The 21,334-nt window shown below is 41.0% G+C and overlaps 1 protein-coding gene across 29 annotated transcripts in view; it reads right to left on the bottom strand.

Moving 5' to 3' along the window:
• The window catches only part of DISC1 (DISC1 scaffold protein), a 395,918-nt gene that overhangs the window by 198,941 nt on the left and 175,643 nt on the right, over positions 1-21,334 (bottom strand). For 27 of the 29 annotated variants that reach the window (XR_011496343.1, XR_011496347.1, XR_011496346.1 and 24 more), the window contains one exon: positions 12,117-12,305. Coding sequence is in view for 9 of the 29 variants with exons in the window: in XM_070492665.1 (XP_070348766.1) it covers positions 12,117-12,305 (189 nt within the window). In the remaining 20 variants the exon portion in view is untranslated. Of the gene's footprint in view, positions 1-2,783; positions 2,911-12,116; positions 12,306-21,334 lie in introns of those variants that run through there. The other 2 variants (XM_070492705.1, XR_011496356.1) reach the window with 2 other exon arrangements.

The following is a 21,334-nucleotide window of genomic DNA, read 5'->3' on the forward strand; positions in this document are numbered from 1 at the left end:
GGGGCCACTCGTGGAGAGATGTGGGGGAGGCTTCGGATATTTCATCCAGAGCACGCAGAGATCGTGAGAAGTATAGAAGGTCAGAGGGAGCGGCCAGGGTGAAGCTTAGAAAGAATGTAGGGAGTGGGCACATGGGTGGATAAGTTACGGGATATTCCAAAGGTGGAAGAAAAAAAAACAGAAAAGAATGCAGAAGCCAATGGGAAGCAGCAAAAAGCCGTGGGAAGACGTAGTTGGAGCGGTGGGAGAATCTGATACCCAACAGCTGCCAACAGGCGAGAAGGTGCCTTTATGAAGCCGAAATCATAGTAATTTATTATGATTACACACCATCAACGGAAAGGGATCTTTGCCTTAATATCCAATACTGCTTATTGTCTGCGGAAAGACGGGGAGGGAGCTGTTGCAAACCCAGCCGTTCTCCATGAAAAGCTGGTGACAGTTTAAAAGGTCACCCCGTCGGGCGTTCTTCCAGGACAGGCACGCCTTTCATCCACCACATCCTTTAAGGCTCTCCCTCAAACTGCGGCTTCAGCGGCCACACACACCATATATAGATACTCTCCTCCAGTCCATGCAACAACAGCCTGCTTTGGAAGAAAAAAATTCCTATGGGCAGGAGCTGCTTTTCTAATAGATCTATTCAAGAAAATGGGGAATTTTTTTTAAAAAAAGGCCAAAAAGAGAGTGGAATACTAGACCTGAGAGGCATCACGCAGAAAAATAAGGCAATAGGTCTGATGTTGCACACGTCTCTCAGCCTCTGGATTTTAATGGTCATGAAAATGTAAAATAATACCTTTCCCAGATTTATTGTAAAAAATGAAATGGGTTTATTACGGTCCCAGTTGCAGCAGTTCCCTATCTGTGGCATTTGTCTGAAAAGCCAGGCCCAATGAATATTAATGCGCAGACGGAAACAGGATGCCTTTACTTGGAAGGCTTACCTACATCGTTGTTTGTTAAATCGTTGGCACCCTAATGCCTTCGCAAGTTTCGGAATTCATTCTAAACTCTTATCTCAACATGTTGTCATTGTTTATAAAGCTTTCTTTTCTTGGTCCGTTATTAACCATGATAAGGGGTTAATTTCACACACACACAGAGGGAAAAATGATAATAATCATATTGTGTAAAATGAGGAAAGCATCAAGTTCCCTTCCCCCGTCCCAAAAAACATGGACAAAGGACATGAACAATACGCACTGAAAAAAATTATAAAGGCACAAAAAGGAGCAAATTCAACCTCATTATTAGTCAAATATATGCAAAAATAAGGCATGAATTAAAGACCATTTTATTATTGTTATTATAGTAGTAATTTTTTCAGAAATAACACCCAGCATTGGAAAAGACGGATTGGTAGCATCAATTAAACCGGTATAATCTTTTTTTTTTTCTTAAAGATTTCTTAAAGATTGGCACCTGAGCTAACAACTGTTGCCAATCTTTGTTTTTTCCCCCCTGCTTTTTTCTCCCCAAATCTCCCCACTACATAGTTGTATATTTTTTAGCTGTGGATCCTTCTAGTTGTGGCACGTGGGACACCACCTCAACATGGCCTAATGAGCGGTGCCATGTCCATACCCAGGATCCGAACCCTGGGCCACCAAAGTGGAGTGAGCGAACTTAACCACTCGGCCACGGGGCCGGCCCCTGGTATAATCTTTTTGAAAGTCAATTTGCAGCAGGTACCAAGCCATAACATTGATTCTGCTTTTTAGCTCAGTCATCCCAACCTGCACTTTATCTTCAGAAAAGAATTCATAAAGTGATCATTAAACACATCAAAATAAGGTGGTAGTTAAATCAATCATGGCATATTGGCTCTTGGAACGTTATAAAGATCATAAATACTAAATCGGAACACTAGGCTGCCACAGGGAGATGTAAGCGTGTGATGAGGAGCGTGGCTCTGGAGCCAGACAGGTCTGAGCCACGTTCCAGCTCCTCACTCCCCACCTACAGCTCTCAGCTCACTCAGCCTCGCTTGTAGCATCTGCAGAATGAGGATGAGAAAGTGATGCAATGCTTTCACTATTGCCGTGTAAGGCTATGGGAGGAGAAAGAACGTACAGTTGCGTCCATACCCTGAGTCCAAGCGTGTAAAACCTCTGCACGTGCTCCAGGCACTGAGAGGAATACTCAAAATGAAACCAGGAGCTCTGTTACCAAAGTTGTATGATGGACATTTTCTGTTCAGCTCTAAAAATGTGTTTTCTTCTTATGATATTTGGTGGAATAAATTAAAAATTGAAACAAAAACACTTGAATAACTCCAGGAATTTCATAAGCTTCAACTTCAGAGGATTCCTGTATAATCCATACAGGAAATTACTTCGCCTCCAAAAGCTGACGCATTCTCGGGATTCTAAACCACTGAGGAATTTCAGTGTTTGGTGACCCTCCAGGGCGGACATGGAGTTTGGTATTCAGCCCCTACTGACAGCCCCTACAGTCTCTGGAAAAAAAAAATGGGGGGGGGGGGGGGGCCAGCCTGGTGACGCAGCAGTTAAGTTCTCATGTTCCGCTTCTCGGGGGCCCGGGGTTCGCCGGTCCGGATCCCGGGTGCAGACATGGCACCACTTGGCATGCCATGCTGTGGTAGGCGTCCCACATATAAAGTTGAGGAAGATGGGCACGATGTTAGCTCAGGGCCAGGCTTCCTCAGCAAAAAGAGGAGGACTGGCAGTAGTTAGCTCAGGGCTAATCTTCCTCAAAAAAAAAAAAAAACCATGGGGTTGGGTGAAGGGCAAACAGACATTTGCCAAACTCTAATTTACCTGTCTTGCCAATACAATTGGAACATCTGGACCAAAGTCAAATGCTGGGTCAGACACAGTTGAAAGAAGCTCAAGACTCCAGTCACCTTGTCGGACCAAGCCCAGGCTTCCTTTCATTGAGCATACCCTGAAATCATCATATATTTTCATTAGAATATTTCTTGGGAAAGGTAATATAACATTTGGGGATACGTGAAGTGTAAAGCAGCCACAGTAACACATTGGAAAAGAGAGATGTCCAAAATGGGCTAAAATAACTATAAGTTTATCATTTTGGCAAATGAAAAGAGGAAAACAAAATTTGGTTGCAATGAAATCTAAAAGCAAAATACGCAATCAGTTATTAAGGAGTTATAAAGACTTTGGAAAGTATAATGTCAAAAGAAAAAATTACATTCTATAGCTACATGAGCACGTGAAATACGAGCATATCTGGTTTATAAATTTTTGATGCTGTCAAGTCAGCAGATCATTAAGTAACTCTTGATGGCTCCTGCCATGCTATGCAACGGCAGAAATACATGCAAAAAAATACATGCAAATTAAATTAAATTGCAGTGTATTGGTGTAGGATTTTCCACCCCTCCAGTGACCCAACCCTCCCCAATTAATAAAAATCTGGAAGGAAAGTGGATGAAGCAAAATGGCCACCCCCGGATACAACAGTACGGTGGCCCAGAGCAGCAAAAATTGTTGCAGTAAAGTTGTCAGGGCGGGAAAACATTTATCCGTAGTCCCTCTCTCCTTTACAAGAGCTAAGAAAACCTGAAAAGTCAGATTAGCAACAAATGATGCTCTCAAATAAGTTTTGTCTCTCTTGGATTTCTGAATAAATGGCAGCTTCAAAGCAGAGGAAGCACATGGCAAAAATGGCAGGAAGCCGTAACTCATGGCAACGCCAAAGAGGAAAATAAAATGTTTCTTACAAAATTAATCATTAAAAAAACTGTGACAGCATAAAAGATGTCATACTACCACTAAAACTGAATTCTGCAAAACCTCACAAAATTAGACTCAATAAAAAAAAAAATCAGTCCTAATTCCTCAAAGCCCTGAATTATAAAATATTTTAAATGTTTTATTTAAAATTCAAAAACTCACGCAAAAGCAGCTTAGAAAGATGACCATCACATTTTGCAAGCTGAATTCCTTGTAACCAATTGGATGACACACTAGTAAATTCTTATAGGCAAACAGGCCTTGCAATAGTCCTCTATCAGAAACTCTGGATAGTGTATCAATCTACTTATTAACGCCTATATTTATAGGAATATGAACGAAAACATTGACATTCAAGCATTTTAGAACAGGAAGCGGAACTATCAACAGTTCTTTGAAAAAAATATCAAAAGGTGGGTTGCAGTTAACAAATACATATCCAGTTTAATTTCTATAGTTCGAATTTTCTCATTTGTTGTAGGATGCTAATCCCTCTTAGTTGCCCTTCAACAATAAAGGATTTGGGTTTTAATGCAAAATATGTGACTGTCCTAAGGATGGTAACCTCTAAGAACCTCCCATCGAGTTAAATGATCCATCTGGTATAGCAAAATTGCAGACAGTGGGTCATCATTTCAGCCAGAGTGTACGTAGAAATTTCAAAAATGAACAATACTCTCTTTTCAGGGCACTCAACATGATCCAGAGGTGATTTTTAGAGGACTTTTGTTCCATAATCATGACTCTATGAGTGTGGTATTTAGGTAAAGGGGTGTGACTGAGGGGTGAGTAGAGAAGCTTGTGCTAGGAATCGAGCTCATAAAGCACATAAAACAGTGAAAAAGGTAAAATTGCGGGAACAAAGGATTCAAATCCCAGCCCTGACTCCTCATGTCCATGTGACTTTGGACAACGTGCTGATCCTTTCTAACCTTCAGCATCTTCCTCTGTAAAATGGTGACTGTCCTGGGGCCGGCCACACAGTGTCAGAAGCATTAGATGACCAAATGTATGTCCAGCCTTAGCGCAGCGCCCAGCCCAGAGAAAGGGCTTAGGAACAGAAAGGAAATAACCAACATTTGTTACTGAAGAGAAAGCGACAACATACAGGGGATCATTCTTTCCTTTCAAAGACAATATTAAATCCACTACGGCCACAGCTAATCTGTGCACAGAGCAAGGGACCCAATAAATACATGCTGAATATATACTGTAAAGAGCAGAGGAAGAAGTCTTAAAAGAACTCATTTTTAAACCTATGAGGATCTATATAAAAGATAATAAGAATAGGAGAATTAAGACTACTAATTCCAATTAGTTTCTAATAATCATAGTAATGATCTATTTCCTAATCATAACATAATGCTGAAGTTGTTCAGCTAACTGAGGGTGGTACTGCTCCCACCCAGGGACATTTAAAAAAGGGGGTGGGAGGAAGAGTTGCACAAAAGACAATCATCAGGGGTGAGGAAGATTCTTCAATACGTGGCACAGTCCCATGCAACAAATAATCCCCTCACTCCCCAAAAACAGCCTTCACGGCCAAGGAGCGTTCCTCCAGGAATCATGGAGTTCCACTCACAATTCTTCCCTTAGTCTTCAGGAGAGAGTGTATGAGTGTGTGAGTGTGTGTGTGTGTATACACACCAAAGTTACCAAAAGCCCAGAGTCCAAATGAACTGTAAAAGGGATTAGGAAAAGCACTGGTTGCCAAGAATGAGCTACAAAGCAGAATGTCTGTCAGACACGTAAGAGTCACATGTACCCACCCTACCATATAGAAGTAAGTTCCTGCTCCAAACAAATCAGCATGCCCAAAATCTGTCTATTGCAACTGGGTATGAAACACAATGAAAATCATCATTGCATTCCCACCCGGGGGATGTGTGACTGAAGTATCGTTAAGGGAGTATAGAGAGCAAATGGAGAGACAGGTGGAAGAGGATGTAACAATGGCAAAGATTTCTAAAAAAAATTACACGGACAAAAATAGGAGGAGGAGATCAGAGATAGTTGAGAGCAAGAAAAAAATGAACAAAGTTGGATAGAATCCTGGGAATTCAATACTGGAAGGAACTAGAATGAACAGGGACTTAAGTAGCCTCAGGGACTGTCTGATTCATTCTGGACCACAAAGGCCTAGCATGGTGCCTGGCATATTGTAAGTGCTCAATAAATGCTTATTGAAGCCATGGGTTTTCGGATGAAGATGAAACGTAGAGATCGGTTTCTACTGTGTCATACATCAAGCAACAGAGAAGGAGAGAAAATCCAGTCACGTGCTAAAGATCATTCATTCATCAAACCTCACATTGTGATGCCTATATATGCCAGGTGCTATGCAGATGATTAGCAAAAACAGAACTGAAATTAAACTGAGGCCTCCCACATCCTCATACAGGCTTTTTACGCTGTTGTGGAGATGGCTACCTCCCAAAAGAATTATCACAATTAGTTAATAAAAAAAAGGAAGGAAGACATTTGCAAATTTCAAGCTCAGAAACTCACAGGCAAAAGTGGCTGAAGAGAAATAACCATACTAATAGCGATGCAATTGAAAATAAAAAAAAAAGCCATGGAGGGAAATTAAAAATGCAAATAGATATTTAACTGGGAACCTCACAACATAATAAATTAATAAGATGAATCAAAGGTAAATGATTAGAGATGCGAAAGCTCAGCCATGGGAAAACCTGAGAAAAAAAGATTTGGAAATCTATAAAAATAAGTTTTCCTCCCAAGGTTTGCAGGATATATATTTTTAAATCTAAACAAATGTGAATTTCCAGTTTAGAAAGGCAGACACAAATAAGATATTTCCCGTGTAACAACCTGAGTTCCTCCCCACACAGAATCTGCAACACTCCTCTGGTTCTAAGACAAGTAGCTTGGTCCTTAGTTACCAGGTACTCTGTCACTGTTCTGGCCCAAACAGCAAAGTTGTCTACTGTGCTGATCTTAGTCAAAGCTCAGAGGAGAGAGGTGACATTTGGCGAGTCTACAGAATACGATATCCAGCCACCCTTTGAAGTTGCAGTCTCATCTTTGAATTGTGTTAGATCACTGGAAGATTCCATATTTAAGCTTAATTAGCCTGAGCTCTCATTAATTCACTTCCATGGTATTATATTATAACATAATGTTTCTTAAAATTTGGGAGCACTTAGAATGACTCCTTTAAGAATCTGCTGATTCTTAATCTGGATATTTGTGTGGAAAAAAAAATGTCCATACCCACAGATCTGAAATTTGTGTACAATTTCACAGTCTATCCACAAACTCCTGCTTTGAAGGCATCCCTTGATTTTTTTCCCCCAGAGGTGGTTGGTAACAGCAATATGAAAAGTGCTTTTGCATTTGTTATAAAACTGTTCATAAGGACTTTCCATTATGCTCTCAAAAGAATTGTCCTTAAGAATTTAATACCACTCCACATTCCTGAAAACTTGGTGTTTCAAGTTGCTTTTGAGGAATAGGGATGATGTTTCAACTGTCTTTTTTGCCCTGGCTTCTAGGAAGCTCATTATCACATCATATGCTCAACCAAAATAATTCACACTTGTCATTAGCATTTTCTTCTGTCTCAACTTGTGAATTTTATTTGTTAATTTTGTTATTTACTTCTTTGTTACACATTTTTTTCCAATTCTCCTTCCTCCCCCCACAAAAAAATAAGACAGATTTTATTCTTCTCTTCTAATTTTTCTTGAAAATTTCTTCTAAATACATCTGATAAATGTGGAAGGGGAATTATGGTCTGTATATTCAGACCCGGTTAAGCACAGGATCTCTAATTTGAAAGCCTTTTCTTAATAGATGTGAGGTGACTAACGAAAGAAATTTCACCCGTGGGCTTCAGAGTTAAACTAGTATCTCACTAAAGGATGTCATACTTCCTTTTATTAGCTATTTCAAGCTCCAAAATTACGAGGTAGTCCAAAAATAAGGGCAAGATCATGTCAGTGTGGATAGATGGCCTTTCTAACCTAAAGCAGAAGGCAGGGGCTAGCCCCAAACCATAACTGAAAAGTTGAGTCCACGCCAACTTTATTACCCTTAAAAACTGCCCCTTCTCCGCCTTCCACTTCCTCCTTACTCACTGAAAGGCAAATGAGTTTAAAACTGGATGCTACCAGGGCCTGGCCCCGTGGCTGAGTGGTTAAGTTCGCGCACTACGCTGCAGGTGGCCCAGTGTTTCGTTGGTTTGAATCCTGGGCGTGGACATGGCACCGCTCATCAAACCACGCTGGGGCAGCATCCCACATGCCACAACTTAGAAGGACCCACAACAAAGAATATACAACTATGTACTGGGGGGCTTTGGGGAGAAAAAGGAAAAAAAATAAAATCTTTAAAAAAAAAAAACAACAAACTGGACGCAGCCAGCCATCACTCCCAGAAAACACGAAATCCTGCCATTTGACATTCGCACTGACAATCCTTTACATATTTTACAGATCCTCAACATGGATTCCTGACAGCTCACTGGGCCCCAGACCCGGCAGCGTTTTTGAGCTACATCTGCAGTATTTTTTGACTTAGGCAGCTGGCATAAAGTGGGAAAATTCATTAACATGCTAATGATGTCCTATTTAAAATTCTAGCCCTGATTATTCTGTGATTAAATCTCTCCCCTTGACGTCTGCTTCCTTTATATCTGAGTTACAGTGCGAAATCAACAATATTAACAAAGTACAATACAGATTACACACAAGGGATGGAAAAACAGTGGTGTAAATCTCAGGGTTTGTCTTTTTTCTGAAAAACTGAAGTAGCAAACTGTAAAAAAGTGACTGATTTTTTTCTTCCTACTCTCCCTTTATAAAAACATTGAAACCCACAATAATTAAAGGTTCATAGTTAATTTCCATAAGTATTCAGGGGTCGAAAGATAGACTTATCTTTTCATTCTATTTCACTGCACTTAAAATTGCTCAGAATTCAAACGTGTTCTCCTGAAGTCTTAAGAACAGTTGATAGGGCTTAAAACATACCCCTCTCGCCTCTTCATAGAGACTGTGTCACTATGACAAAAGTCAATGGATTCAGTGATTTCTGTCTCCCTTCGCCCTTGAGTACTTTGGCATAGTCAGTCCCTTTTCCTCATATTGTTCTGTCTGCTGGCACCCCAATCTGAATATCTGACTCAGACGACTCGAGCATCTTCCATGAAAGACTATCAAACTTATTGCTGCCCTCGTTAAATTGGAAAATGAATTTTAAAATTTTTTTAAAAAGAAGATCCAAGGGCCGGGTCTGTAATTCAAAATACAGGAAGAAAGGACTAATGTTTCACTGCAATGTCTGGCCCCAGTAAATGGACAGCTATTTACGGTATATTTACAATTTTTAAAGACACCAAGCTGAAGACTGCAACAATACAAATGAAACCTAAGGACAGTGCTTGACCTCAGTGGACTTATAGCCTAGCCAGAGACACAAGACGTAATGATATTGTAAGTGATGAGCAAAGCAGGTTCATCTGTGATGAGTCATTACATGCTCACTTCCCGTCAATAGGCGTTTTCTGTATGCGAGAGACTGCTCCTTGCTTCCTAAGACTGTACATCTCCTCTTCTGCTATCGCAACAGAGTGCCTGGATGGACTTGGACATACACGTGGCTGGGTCAGCCATCTTGGGCCACACATCACATGTTGAGGGGCACAGAGAACAAAATAGAAGAGCCTGTGTCCCCATTATTATGGAGTTGCTCATCCATCCCTGAATTGCTTTTTCCCCTGAATGTTGCATTCTACAACCACTGCTGGAAATCAAAATCTGTTTTTAATAGCACTACATATTGCTCATTTCTTACATAGTCTTATTTTCAAATGTTTTATCTAAGAGCAAAAGGAGTCAGCTCACAGTATGTACATTTATATACATACTATTCCTTTGTATTTGCTCTACATTTAAACGAGCTCAGAGCTCCTCCTGAATTTTTAACTCTCAAAACTCCAACAAAAGACCCACAACGAAGAATATACAACTAGGTACCGGGGAGCTTTGGGGAGAAAAAGGAAAAAACTAAAATCTAAAAAACAAAAAAAAATCCAACAAATGACAGAATATGGATTTTGGCCTAGTTTTATTACATTTCAATAGATAAAATTTTCAATTTGCTAAGGAGTTCATTATTTATTTATTTGTCTCCCACACTCTCACTAACCCAAGATTTTTAATTTGGTTCACCTGAAGCCAAGTCACCTCGGGTTGGTTAAAAATTAGCTTCAGCCTAAAGCTTAGAGAAAGGGCAGCTGATTCAGCTAAACCCCAGCATAAAACATAAAGATCACCTTCACAACAGTAATGAGCCATCTGCAATTTAGAATCATCCATGGTAACAATCTCTCATTCCATTTGTTTATGTTTTATTCATCATTTTGAAAATAGTGAAGTGACAAAGATGAGATTCAAAAAATACTGTACAGCTCTTTTTTTTTTTTAAAGAGATATTAATGGCTTTCCAGAGCTCAACTGTTCCAATAAAAATATTGCTGGACTAAATTTGTCCAAATTTGTTCACATCTTCTTTATTCTTAGATATACTAGATTCCCCATTTTGTGCCAAAAATTATGTGGTGGTAACATGAGAAATTTCATAGTTTTCATTGTTGACGCATGTAAAAAGTCAATAGCAAAAATTCATTTAAAATATATAATGTTCAGGGCTGGCCCTGTGGCCGGGTGGTTAAGTTCATGACCTCTGTTTTGGCGGCCTGGGGTTTTGCTGGTTCGAATCCTGGGCACGGACATGGCACTGCTCATCAAGCCCTACTGAGGCAGTGTCCCACATGCCACAACTAGAAGGACCCACAACTAAAAATACACAACTATGTACTGGGGGGCTTTGGGAGAAAAAGGAAAAATAAAATCTTTAAAAGAAAAAATATATATATATACATATATAATGTTCATTCTTATCATAACGTAATAAACCACACTGTTACATCTTGGGGAATCATATTGTCACTGCTCAGTACTATAGTTATATATTAAGGCTCAAACACACAGTCTCTAGTTACATATTCGGCAAAAACAAAGCTTGACCTACAAAAGTGAAAAAAAAGACGCTCCGAGTTGTTGAGCCAACGTAGAAGTGTCCATTGCCAAGAAGACACAATGGCAACTAAACACCCTATGTGTGATTCACAAGACTCTGTGAAGAAACCTCTCTCGACACAATTTAGCAAGGCTTTCAAACAAAATGTATTCACAGCGAAATGACGCACCTATTTCTGCCAGCTGATTTCATATTTATTTGGTTTTAAATATTAGCATTCATTTACTTCAATTTATGGAACATTTTCAAATAGCCCTACTTCGAATCTGGCTACCTAATATCCCCATTTTTTCTTATTTCTTTTTAAATAAGCATACTTTGTACATATAGTCACTTGTTAGCGCATATGTCTTTCGTTTTCTTAGTAAACAACATTTATTTAGGGACCATGACATACTACGTATGACCCCTGCCCTCCAGTCACGTCACTTCTAGTTCCTAAGAGTATTACAGAGGCAAATAGACACACACACACACACACAACTCAGGATCTTTGTAAGTTACCCCACTTAATCTGTACCACTTAATCAGCCTATGAGATGGATATTATTCTTCTCATTTTACTGGTGAAGAAACAGGTTCCAGCATCGAATATATTTTAAATCTGAATTTTCTTCTTATGATTTCCTTCCGCATATTGGAAACTGAATCATCAGAAATCCTTTACTTTTTTTTTAAGAAATAGGTTTTCACTTTACCGATTTGGACTGAACTGGCATCTTCCAAGACTATCCCTCAGGGAGCAAACCTCGAGGTGACCTCAATTATCTTAAGAACTGGTCAGGAAAAGAACACAAGAATACTTGAACTCCTCTGACCAGCAGATTCTTGGGCTAAGGCAGCATTGGCATGTCTACATCATTCTTCCTGGGGAAAGAAGCTCTCGGAAAAGCTCACACACAGAAAAGCCGCTTCACGGTCTTTTCTCAGTCTTCTCAGAGTCGCCCTGCTTTCGTCTGTGATTGTGTGAGCCAGAAGACTGAGCCAACAAGCGAAAGGAAGATAATTGTCAAACAGAAAATTGGCAAGACCCGTGCCAAGGGAGAGATTGCTCTAAATAATCACCAGCCCATTAGCAAATCCAGAGTAGAGGAGGGGGAACAAGACAGAAAAAGAAAAGATGTCACATGTGATAGCAAAACAAAAGCTGACAAGAAATTCTACCCCATTTGCAAAGGCTGCTGCCAAAAAAATCCTCCAGGAAAACTGTTGTGTGCTCCAGGATGCCCTTCACAGTGACAACGTTCACATGAAGCACAGAACGCCCCGCCCGGCCACACAATACAATAAATATGAATATTTCGCCAGGCCGCAGTTGTGACTACTTACCGTAGGCGGCTTCCCCGTGGTCCAGTTCTCTTCTCAGGCTGTTGTAATCTTCTTTAACACGTCCCAGCTTTTTGACATTCCTGCAACTCAGCACCAACAGCTTGTTGAGGAGTCCCTCCAGCCCGTCCCTCTCTGATGTTAATGACCTAATCTCCTCTGTGAGCTCCTTCGCTGTACAGAAATGGTTTCCTGCAGCACATTGTGGGAGAGAAGGAGGGAAAACAAACTTTACAGCATCCCCACACATGGAAGATTTAGCGACAGCTAACGTGCACCAACAGTGTGAGTAAAGGGGACTGAACTTTGCAACTACATTCAGTTGCATTGACAGTCTTCTGTGGAGGAATCTGGAAAAACAGACTGTCCTCTTGAAGCTAGGAAGCCACCAGTCTCTTTATCATCTTAGTCTTGTTATGTTCTGTTTTAAGGGTTCCATTGGCCAATTCATGCCCTTGATGACACAAAAATGCCCCAGTGAAACCCAGGGAAGCTACATGGCATCACTCCTTCAAATACCCAAATGTCAAAGAGGTGAAATATTAAGGTAGGGTGGAAAGGACTGGGCCTTGGAGTCAGACGAGACCTAAATTCAAATCCTAGTCCCCCTGTTATTCAAACTGCCTGACTTCGAGCAAAGAAATTGTCACATGTAATGTCAGTTCAAATTTCTTATAAATATGATCACACTAACACCTGCATCATAGATGGAGCTGCAAGAATAAACATCTGTAAAAGCACTGAGCAAAATATTTGTAACATTGAATTTAGCAAGGCTGCAGGATACAAGGTCAATATACGAAAATCAATTGTATTTCTAAATATCAGCAGCAAACAATTGACAGGTGGATTTAAAAATATATACCATATACAAGATATTTTAAAACTCAAAATACATAGGGATAAAGAAACATGTGCAAGATCTCTACACAGAAAACCATTTTTAAAACTTCTGAGAGAAATGAAAGAAGACCTAAATAATTAAAAAGAGGTACTGTATATACATACGTTGGAAAACTGAATATTGCTAAGATTTCCATTTTCCTCAGATTGATCTATTCAGTCAATACAATTCCAATCAAAATCTCATGAAAGTCTTGTAGAAATTGACAAGCTTATTCTAAAATGTAAAAGAAAATGCAAAGGCCTAGATAAACCAAAACAATCCTTAAAAAGTAGAACAAAGTTAGAGGACATATGCTACTTGATTTCAAACCAACACTGAAGCTACAATAAGTCAAGACAGTATGGCATTGGCATATAAAAAGATAAACAAATGGATTAATAGAGTAGACAGTCCAGAAGTGGACCACACTCACACAGACTATTAACCTTCAACCAAAGTGCCAAAGCAAGTCAATGAGGAAACGGGAGTATTTTCAACAAACGGTTAGTCGGACAACTAGCTAGCTATATGGGGAAAACGTTATCCTTAGACATACATCAAACCATACACAAAATTTAATTAGGGATAGATCACAGACCTAAATGTAGAAGTGAAAACTATAAAGCTTCTGGAAGAAAATAGAAGAGAATATCTTTCTGACTTTGGAGTAGGCAAAAACTTTAGAGAGGACACAGAAAACACTAACTATAAAAGAAAAAAATGGATAAGAATGGACTGCACCAAAATTAAAACTTCTACTCATCAAAAAGTGCCATTAAGAAAATGAATAGGCAAGCCACAGACTGGGAGAAAATGTTTTACGATACATATATCCAACAAAGTTGACCCCTACAACTTAATAATTAAAACACAAATGACCATATTGAAAAGTGAGCAAATGACTCAACTGGTACTGTACAAAAGAAGATATACAAGTGGCCCATAAACATATGAACAAGTATTCTTGATGATTAGTCACCAGAAAAATGCAAATTAAAGCCATAGCGATTTCACCACACCACCATTCAAATGCCTCAAATTAACTAGACTGAAACTGCCTACCCCGGCAAGGATGTGGAGTAATCAGGACTCTCATACATAGTGGGAGTATAAAATGGTACAACCACTTTCAGAAGAGCTCTGCCAGTTTCTCATAAAGTTAAACATACACCTCCTTTTTGATCCAACAATTCTACTTCTAGATGTTGACCCAAGAGATGAAAACATGTAAACAAAAATACTTGTACTCAAACGTTCACAGAGGCTTTACTCATGATGGCCCCAAACTGGAAACAACCTCAATGTCCATCAAGAGAAGAACACAGAAGCAATGGCATGTCTACACAATGGAAGACTACTCAGCACAAAAAAGGCACGAACTCTTCACATACACAGTGACATGCAAGTATCTCAGAAAAAGACACAGAGTACCTACCACGTTATCCCATCGTTGTTAAGTTCTAGAACAGGCAAAACTAATCCATGGTAAAAGATATCAGAACAGAGGCTGTCTGGGGAAGTGGGGGATAATGAATGGGAAGGGGCCTAAGAGGGATGTTTCTGGGTGATGAAAACATCTTAATAGGGCTGCTGCTAACACAGGGGTCAAAATTCATAGACCTGTACACTTAATATCCATGCATTTCATTAAATGTAAATCAAATCTCAATAAAAAAGGAAAAAACATATTAGGGAAAATTTAAATATGAAAATTATACCATAAATTAATAAATATATCACATTAATGAGTGCTCCATAAATAGTTATTGTTTCTAGAGGGCTCCATTACCCTTCCTAAGACTTTATTATAAGCATAATTGCAATAATAGCTACAAACCTTCTCTCCTTTAAACCACATTACAACCCTGGGAGGGAGGTTATACCCTGTCTTAACTATTCTAAGAGGCACATTCTTTTCTACATGTTAACATCTCTGAAATGGGGATGTATCCACAGTCGCTATCAGCCAGGAGATAGCCCGGATGAAGTTGATGTTAGGTGATTGTTATTCTTGGGGAGCTAGCTGACCATCTGCAACCCCCTGGCGCTTCAATGGACAAACCACTTAAGGACCATTTGAGTCCTGGCTGTTGCCTGAAAACCTTCTGGTGACGTGGATTTGTAAGATCAGGAAAGCACCAGCATTTAAAATTTGAACGACAGAGTTAGCAGCTTGGCAGAAAATTCTACAGGAACCAGTAGTTCGTTCTTAGAGGAAAAAAAGCTGCATCACCCATAGCTTCACTGACATAGAGGATGATAATGTGTGGAAAACACGAGCCTCGACTACTTCGAGTTGAAATGTGTTTCGGAACCCTCAGACTCTGAATATGAAGATGTTTTAGGAAAACGTCAACCAATTCATTTTCCTTTTTTAAAGAGTAATATGTGATTCTTCAAAAGCCTAAATATAGCTAAAAGAGCTATTGCATTAAGTGTAAAATAAGAATTCTAAGGCACAGAAAGCATTGTTTCATTGTTTAATTGACAGTAATGTTTCTTTCTTAGTAGTATATAAAATAATGGGGTATCTTGTGTTCACTGAAACACATGCTGTTACTGCTACTTTACAACTGAGAAAATTGAAATCCAGAAAATGAAATCTCTGACGATTACATAGCAACGAAATACAGGGAAGTTTCCTACTCAGACATGACTCCAGAATCCCTCCTCTTATGTACCAAATTGTGCTGTTTACTTCTTTATTATTATTATTTAATAGGCAGATTTCAACCTGAAATAAATGTGGGAAAGGTTACAAAATGCTTTCCCACGTTAAAAGCCTTCTGAACACCCAGTGTGATGATTTCTGTCACTGAAATCCATAGTTTTCAATTCCATGATTGGACAAATGTCTTTTGAGACTATTCTCTGTCCATCGCTGTAGCAGGCAAAGACAGCAGAGAACGAGGCATGGGCCCTGCTCTCCAGGAGGGAGAGCATTAAATGAAGGAGGTAAGATGTCGTGTAAGACATAGGTAAACACACACTAGGAGAGCTCAGAGAAGATAGATTGTTCCAGAAGGGGAGACAGAGGAAGTTTACATGAGGAAAGAATGCAAGGTTTCCAAAAGGAGAAATGGGAAACCTGGTTGAAGGGCAAAGGATCTTGTCTTCAATGGGTGGCAGGAGACATGTGGCTGAGACGGAGACTAGACTGACAAAGAAGTTGGATCCAAATGGCAAAGGGCCCAAAATGCCAAGCCAGTGAGTTTGGACCTATTTAGGAAAAACAAAGTCTTGATAAGGAGAGCAGGCTGGACTTCCACAAGATTTGAGTTGTAAATAGAAACACAACTAAAATATTTCCTGCATCTGTGATTTCCATCCAGAACAATGACCACGTTAAGGCTGTTGTGGGTGGAGCTGCTTATGGAGTGCCGCAAAGAAGCTCAAGGGACACTCCATGCTCTTGGGAGCATGTGGGAGGCCCAGTCCCAGAGGTGTGACTACCTCTTGGCAGAGCAGCCACGGGCATAATGTGATGACTTCAAATGTCCCTTCTTGGGCTGGCCTTAGGGAGCCTCAACCCTTCTGCTGGACCGTGTTTTCCAGCAAGAGGTTCACCAAAAAGTCAGATAGGCACAGATACCAGGCAAAATAAGCCACAGTGTGCAATCTCCTCCCGAGAATAATTCAGAGAGCAAAGACCTCTAAAAGCAAATCAGAAGAGTCTACATACGCAGAGCAAGTGTATGTTACAGAAGATTCGCTGGAAATACATCCTCAGACCCTCCTACAACTCATCTCAAGTTCTAGAGATCAGGGTCCTAAATAAAACATGAGAGAGATCACTAATTAAAACCTAGGTCTCTTCCTTGATCCTAAGGAATATGGCTTGGGAAAATACATAGCGATAGATGTAGAAGTGTTATATATGCAGAACGAGTGTGAATTCCCAAAGAGACAGTTCATATCAAAACCCAAGCCATGAGAAAATGCTACACTGCCCTCAGTTAATATTTTATAAGCATTTTGGCCTCAGAGCCAAGCCCAGGAGGTAAATCTTGCTTGATGCAGCCCTCCCTGATTGCTGAAACCGGCCAAGAGCTCTGCGATGAAAATTTAGAAAAGTAAATGCTGAACGCTGAAGGAGGTCCCCTCAGTGACTTGGTGACCCCAATCTCCATAATTCTAATGGGCCCTTCTCTAAATGCCATAGGGGGATTTGTGGAGAGATTAACATCCTGCCTTCGCCACCATGCTGCACAGCGGCTGCCTATGCAGCAAGGGAACCGTACTGGGCCCTCTCATCAGTTTTTTAAAGCATCTGTCAAAATATTTTATTCTACAAATAACACAATTAAAAACCTCTAGGTGTATGCCAAAGCCGAAGCTGATTTTACCCACTCTGGTCTTTCTAACTTTATCCTCAGCATCTCTGAATTTCAATATCCTCCCCCCACCCACTTCATAGTATCTCAGGGTCATTTTTTGAGGTCATTATCGGAGAGTCTGCTTTTATAGATTACAAAACTCTCTTTATATGAATTGTCTCATTTCGTCTTCCCAACAATCTGGGAAGGGGGTCTTATGATTGTTCTTGGTTTCCAGTTGAAGAAACTAAGACCCAGAAGGGGGCCTTCCCCAAAGTCACAACGTTTTGGAGTTCTAAAATCCCACATGAGGTTGCTGAACTGAACTTCGTTCTTCCAACCTCACGTTAGTGCCTACTCCACCAAATACAGCTCCATAAGGGACTTGGTCAAAACATGGCCACAAACCATCCATAAAAGGAGGGAGCACAAAGGGGTTCGGGGACGGATGCTGTGATCAGATACAATGTTTCCTCCGGTCTGTCCCCAGGCCTCACTATGCCTTTTACCTAGGGAGACACTGCACACACGTGGGACTTGCCTGGGTCCACAGACATTTTTGTTTATAACGATCCTCCTAAAATGATCCAATTTTACCTACTCAGATTTGAGTTATACTTTACTGGGGAAAAAGAAACAAAGCCAGTGCTGAAAACCACCAGATTCTACAAATAATAGAGTCCTGCAACTTTTTCCTGGCATGACACCGGATCTTTTGAGGAACTCCAAGCTCAAATCCACATGGTTAGGCAAGACCGCATTCAAAGCCACCCCTCAGTACTGTCATCAGGGCCACCTGCTGGGAGCTGGGGCCTTTGTCCAACAGACAAGCGCAGCCAACTGCCCTCCACCTCTCCCTGGAAGCTCCTGCAGCTGGAATTTGCCATTTTCTGTCTATTTTGCTTCTTTCTTCCAGTCACCATAATTTCCTGAGACAGTGAAAGCATTTTCTGTGAGCAAGGCCCGAGACTGGCTTTGCACATCAAACATTTTAGACGTCCATGCATTCCCTAGAGAAGACGAGGGGGAACACAGCACTGGCACCTACCAGATTTTATGTAAAACAGCTTCTAACAGCTTAAGAAAATGTGGTACCTGGGGAGAGACTAAATATATGAACAGACAATGGCCAGATCATACATAGAATAGAAGCCTGAGCCACAACCTGCCCAGGAAATCAACCCACGTATCAACAATAACCAGCCCAGGAGGCCAGCCGGCTCTAAGGCAGACTTGTAGAAAGCCAGATTGCTGTCTCCAGTGACAATCCAGGAAGCTAAACAAAAACTTCTGTAACTATTGGCCCAAAATGGCCAGGACTTGATCACTGACAGACAGCTTCCCTAATTTATGTCTCTGCTTCCAATTTAGGACCAACCGGAGAAAGCCTAAATGCCCCGCTAACCAATCACAAAGGATGCTCTAGTCAGCCTGCCTTCAGCTTCCCCAGGCCAGCAGCCTCCAATCACAGCTGAAGCCTTCTTTTTTTCCACTACAAAGCTTTCCCACTCCTCTGCCTGCCCTGCAGTCTCTGCCAAACACAGTGATGGTGGCTGACTCCCCCGCCACAGCAAGCTCTGAATCAACCCCTCTGCTTCTTCTCATTTGGAGGGTTGTTACTTACACACTGGATAGACATCATCTTTGAAATATGTTTACTGGGCCTATCATCTCCCCCCAGCCAATGATCTAAACCATAGACATTTTCTAGAGAGAAGGAAACATTTTGTGCTTATCTAGAAAACATAGTTTATTTCTAGAATGTTCTTATTCCCCCCAAATCATAAGCTAAGAAAGAAGATTTCAGGCTGCCATTTAGACACATTTATCTGTAACTAATGCATTCTAAGAGTAGACAGGTTTTATTCTCTACAAAGAAAAAGTCAAATTGAATAAAACCATCTTTTAAAAAACAATTGGCTTGGAGTACCAGAGACATCTTGATATGCTATTTAAGAATAAATGATTATCTGAACTGTTTGTTCCTTGGAAAGAGATAGTAGGAGGCAGGTGGGAAAGAAAATGTACCACAAACTGAGGGGAGACCCAAAGGAAGTACAGAAATAGATTTTGGGGATCAGCAATCAACAAATGAGGATCCATTTTTTTAAAAAACAATTACTCTTATGGACTATTTCCTGAGTGCCAGGCATTAGGCAAAGCCGAAGAAAAATACAGCAGGGTGACTCAACAGATGGACCAGATCAATAATGGTAGATGATTCAAGCAAGGAAAGCTGGAGCCAGAAATGCATGCATGATGTCAATGTCAGAAAAATATCAGAGGCCAGGTACTTGAAAGCTGAGCCTTAATCCTAGGGGAGAGGAAATGGCTAGAGCATGACAGGCCCCATGCCAGATGAATACTGGGATATTAGTCAGGTTACAGAGCACAGATAGAGGTAGAGCCCCATCACAGGAGCTGGGGCCCCATTCAGGACTGTGTCTCCACAACAGTGCAGACCCAGAGTCCAAGATGGATGGCCAAGGATATACAATATGCAGAAAGATGCTTGTTGCTGAGTCATAGGTGTGGGTTACCACCACATAAATATCTTCTGTTTCTGGGCAGGAAAAGTTCTGGGAACTGGAGGAGGGTTGAGGAGGACACAGCTGTGAAGAGGGCCTGGCATGGAGAGGGTGGGACTGAACTTGAGCTCAAGACAAAAGTGCCCATTGCTAGAGGTCAATGGGTGGGCAAGGCCCAGAACAGTTCAAGAGCAGAGATAGGCCCATACTTCCAATGTTGACATCTTAACCACAGAGCTTGTGTCAGACACACCCACACACTCTCTAGAGGGCTCCGAGGCCGTCCCCTCACTTTGCCCCCAGAGGGCCAGAGGGTAGAGCTTTCAGTGAGGGCAGCAAAGAGGTTAAGGAGCCCTTGTCTGGGTTGAGTTCCCTTCTGTGGAGCACCTTTTGAGAAATTTGCTCTTGTTTCCTTTTCAGACAGCCAGTTCAACGACGTGGGTCTGGGGCTGCCTCCTGTGCAAAGAAGCCTCTCAACCTTGACCCAGAAACCTTAGAGAGGCCTGAAGGAAAGGGGCCTGAAGTGGGCAGTTAGATCAGACCTGTTCTGGGCCACGAGAAGATGCTCTTCTTGGTTCATCTTACTGGGCAGAATCCAGCCATGACAGTGACCAGACCTCCAGGGCTAAGGTTAATATATGGCCTGGGGAGAGGACCCAGCAGGGCTCCATGCTTTTGAATTCAGCACTGAAAACCAAACGGACAAACAATCCTCACCATCAATGAGGGGCCCAGCGTAGTTCAGCAGGCAGGAGACTGCATCGGCATTTGGGGCTAGAGCCACCTTGCAATGAGGGGTGTAGAAGCCACCACAGCCCTTTTTCTACAGGTACACTAGGCAGGAACCTGCATCAGTGAGTAACAGCGGCTCAAGGAGTCAGCCTCTGGCCAAATCCCCTCCCACTCAGACACATGGCTAACAATTGCTAGGGAAGCACATATTTACTCTATGCAAGGAAACATCATGCTCAGATTTGTGATTCATGTATTACTATACTAATAAATCACATTATTTTAATTCACTACTGCATTTAATTCTTATAACAAACTAATGTCATGGGTGTTACTATTATCCTCATTTTATGGATGAAGAGACAAGACTTTAAAAGGGTGAATAATTTGTCCAAGGTCACCCAGCCAGGTGGTGATTAAGCTGGACTTGAACACAGACCTCTCAGATCCAAAGCCTAAGCTTGTATGTCCTACACTGGATGGCCTCTGTTCTCAAAAAAAGAGATCTGTCTGCCCGGGTCAGCTTCTCCTTATAAGCCTCTATGCACAGAGCTAAAGGAATGCACTTTCCTTCTCTGGGAAGGACAGTGACAACAGAACCTACCTGGATACAGTGAGAAAGATGAGTGTATAATTTAAACGAAATCATTCTCTGCCAAGAGAAGGGAAAGAAAAGAGATGAATAAGATGCAGTTAAGTCAAGATTGTATAGGTCGGTGAAGACAAGGGAGAAAGATATATTAATATTATAGAACACTT

This window comes from Equus asinus, chromosome 2 (assembly GCF_041296235.1).
Source record: "Equus asinus isolate D_3611 breed Donkey chromosome 2, EquAss-T2T_v2, whole genome shotgun sequence".
NCBI lineage: Eukaryota > Metazoa > Chordata > Mammalia > Perissodactyla > Equidae > Equus > Equus asinus.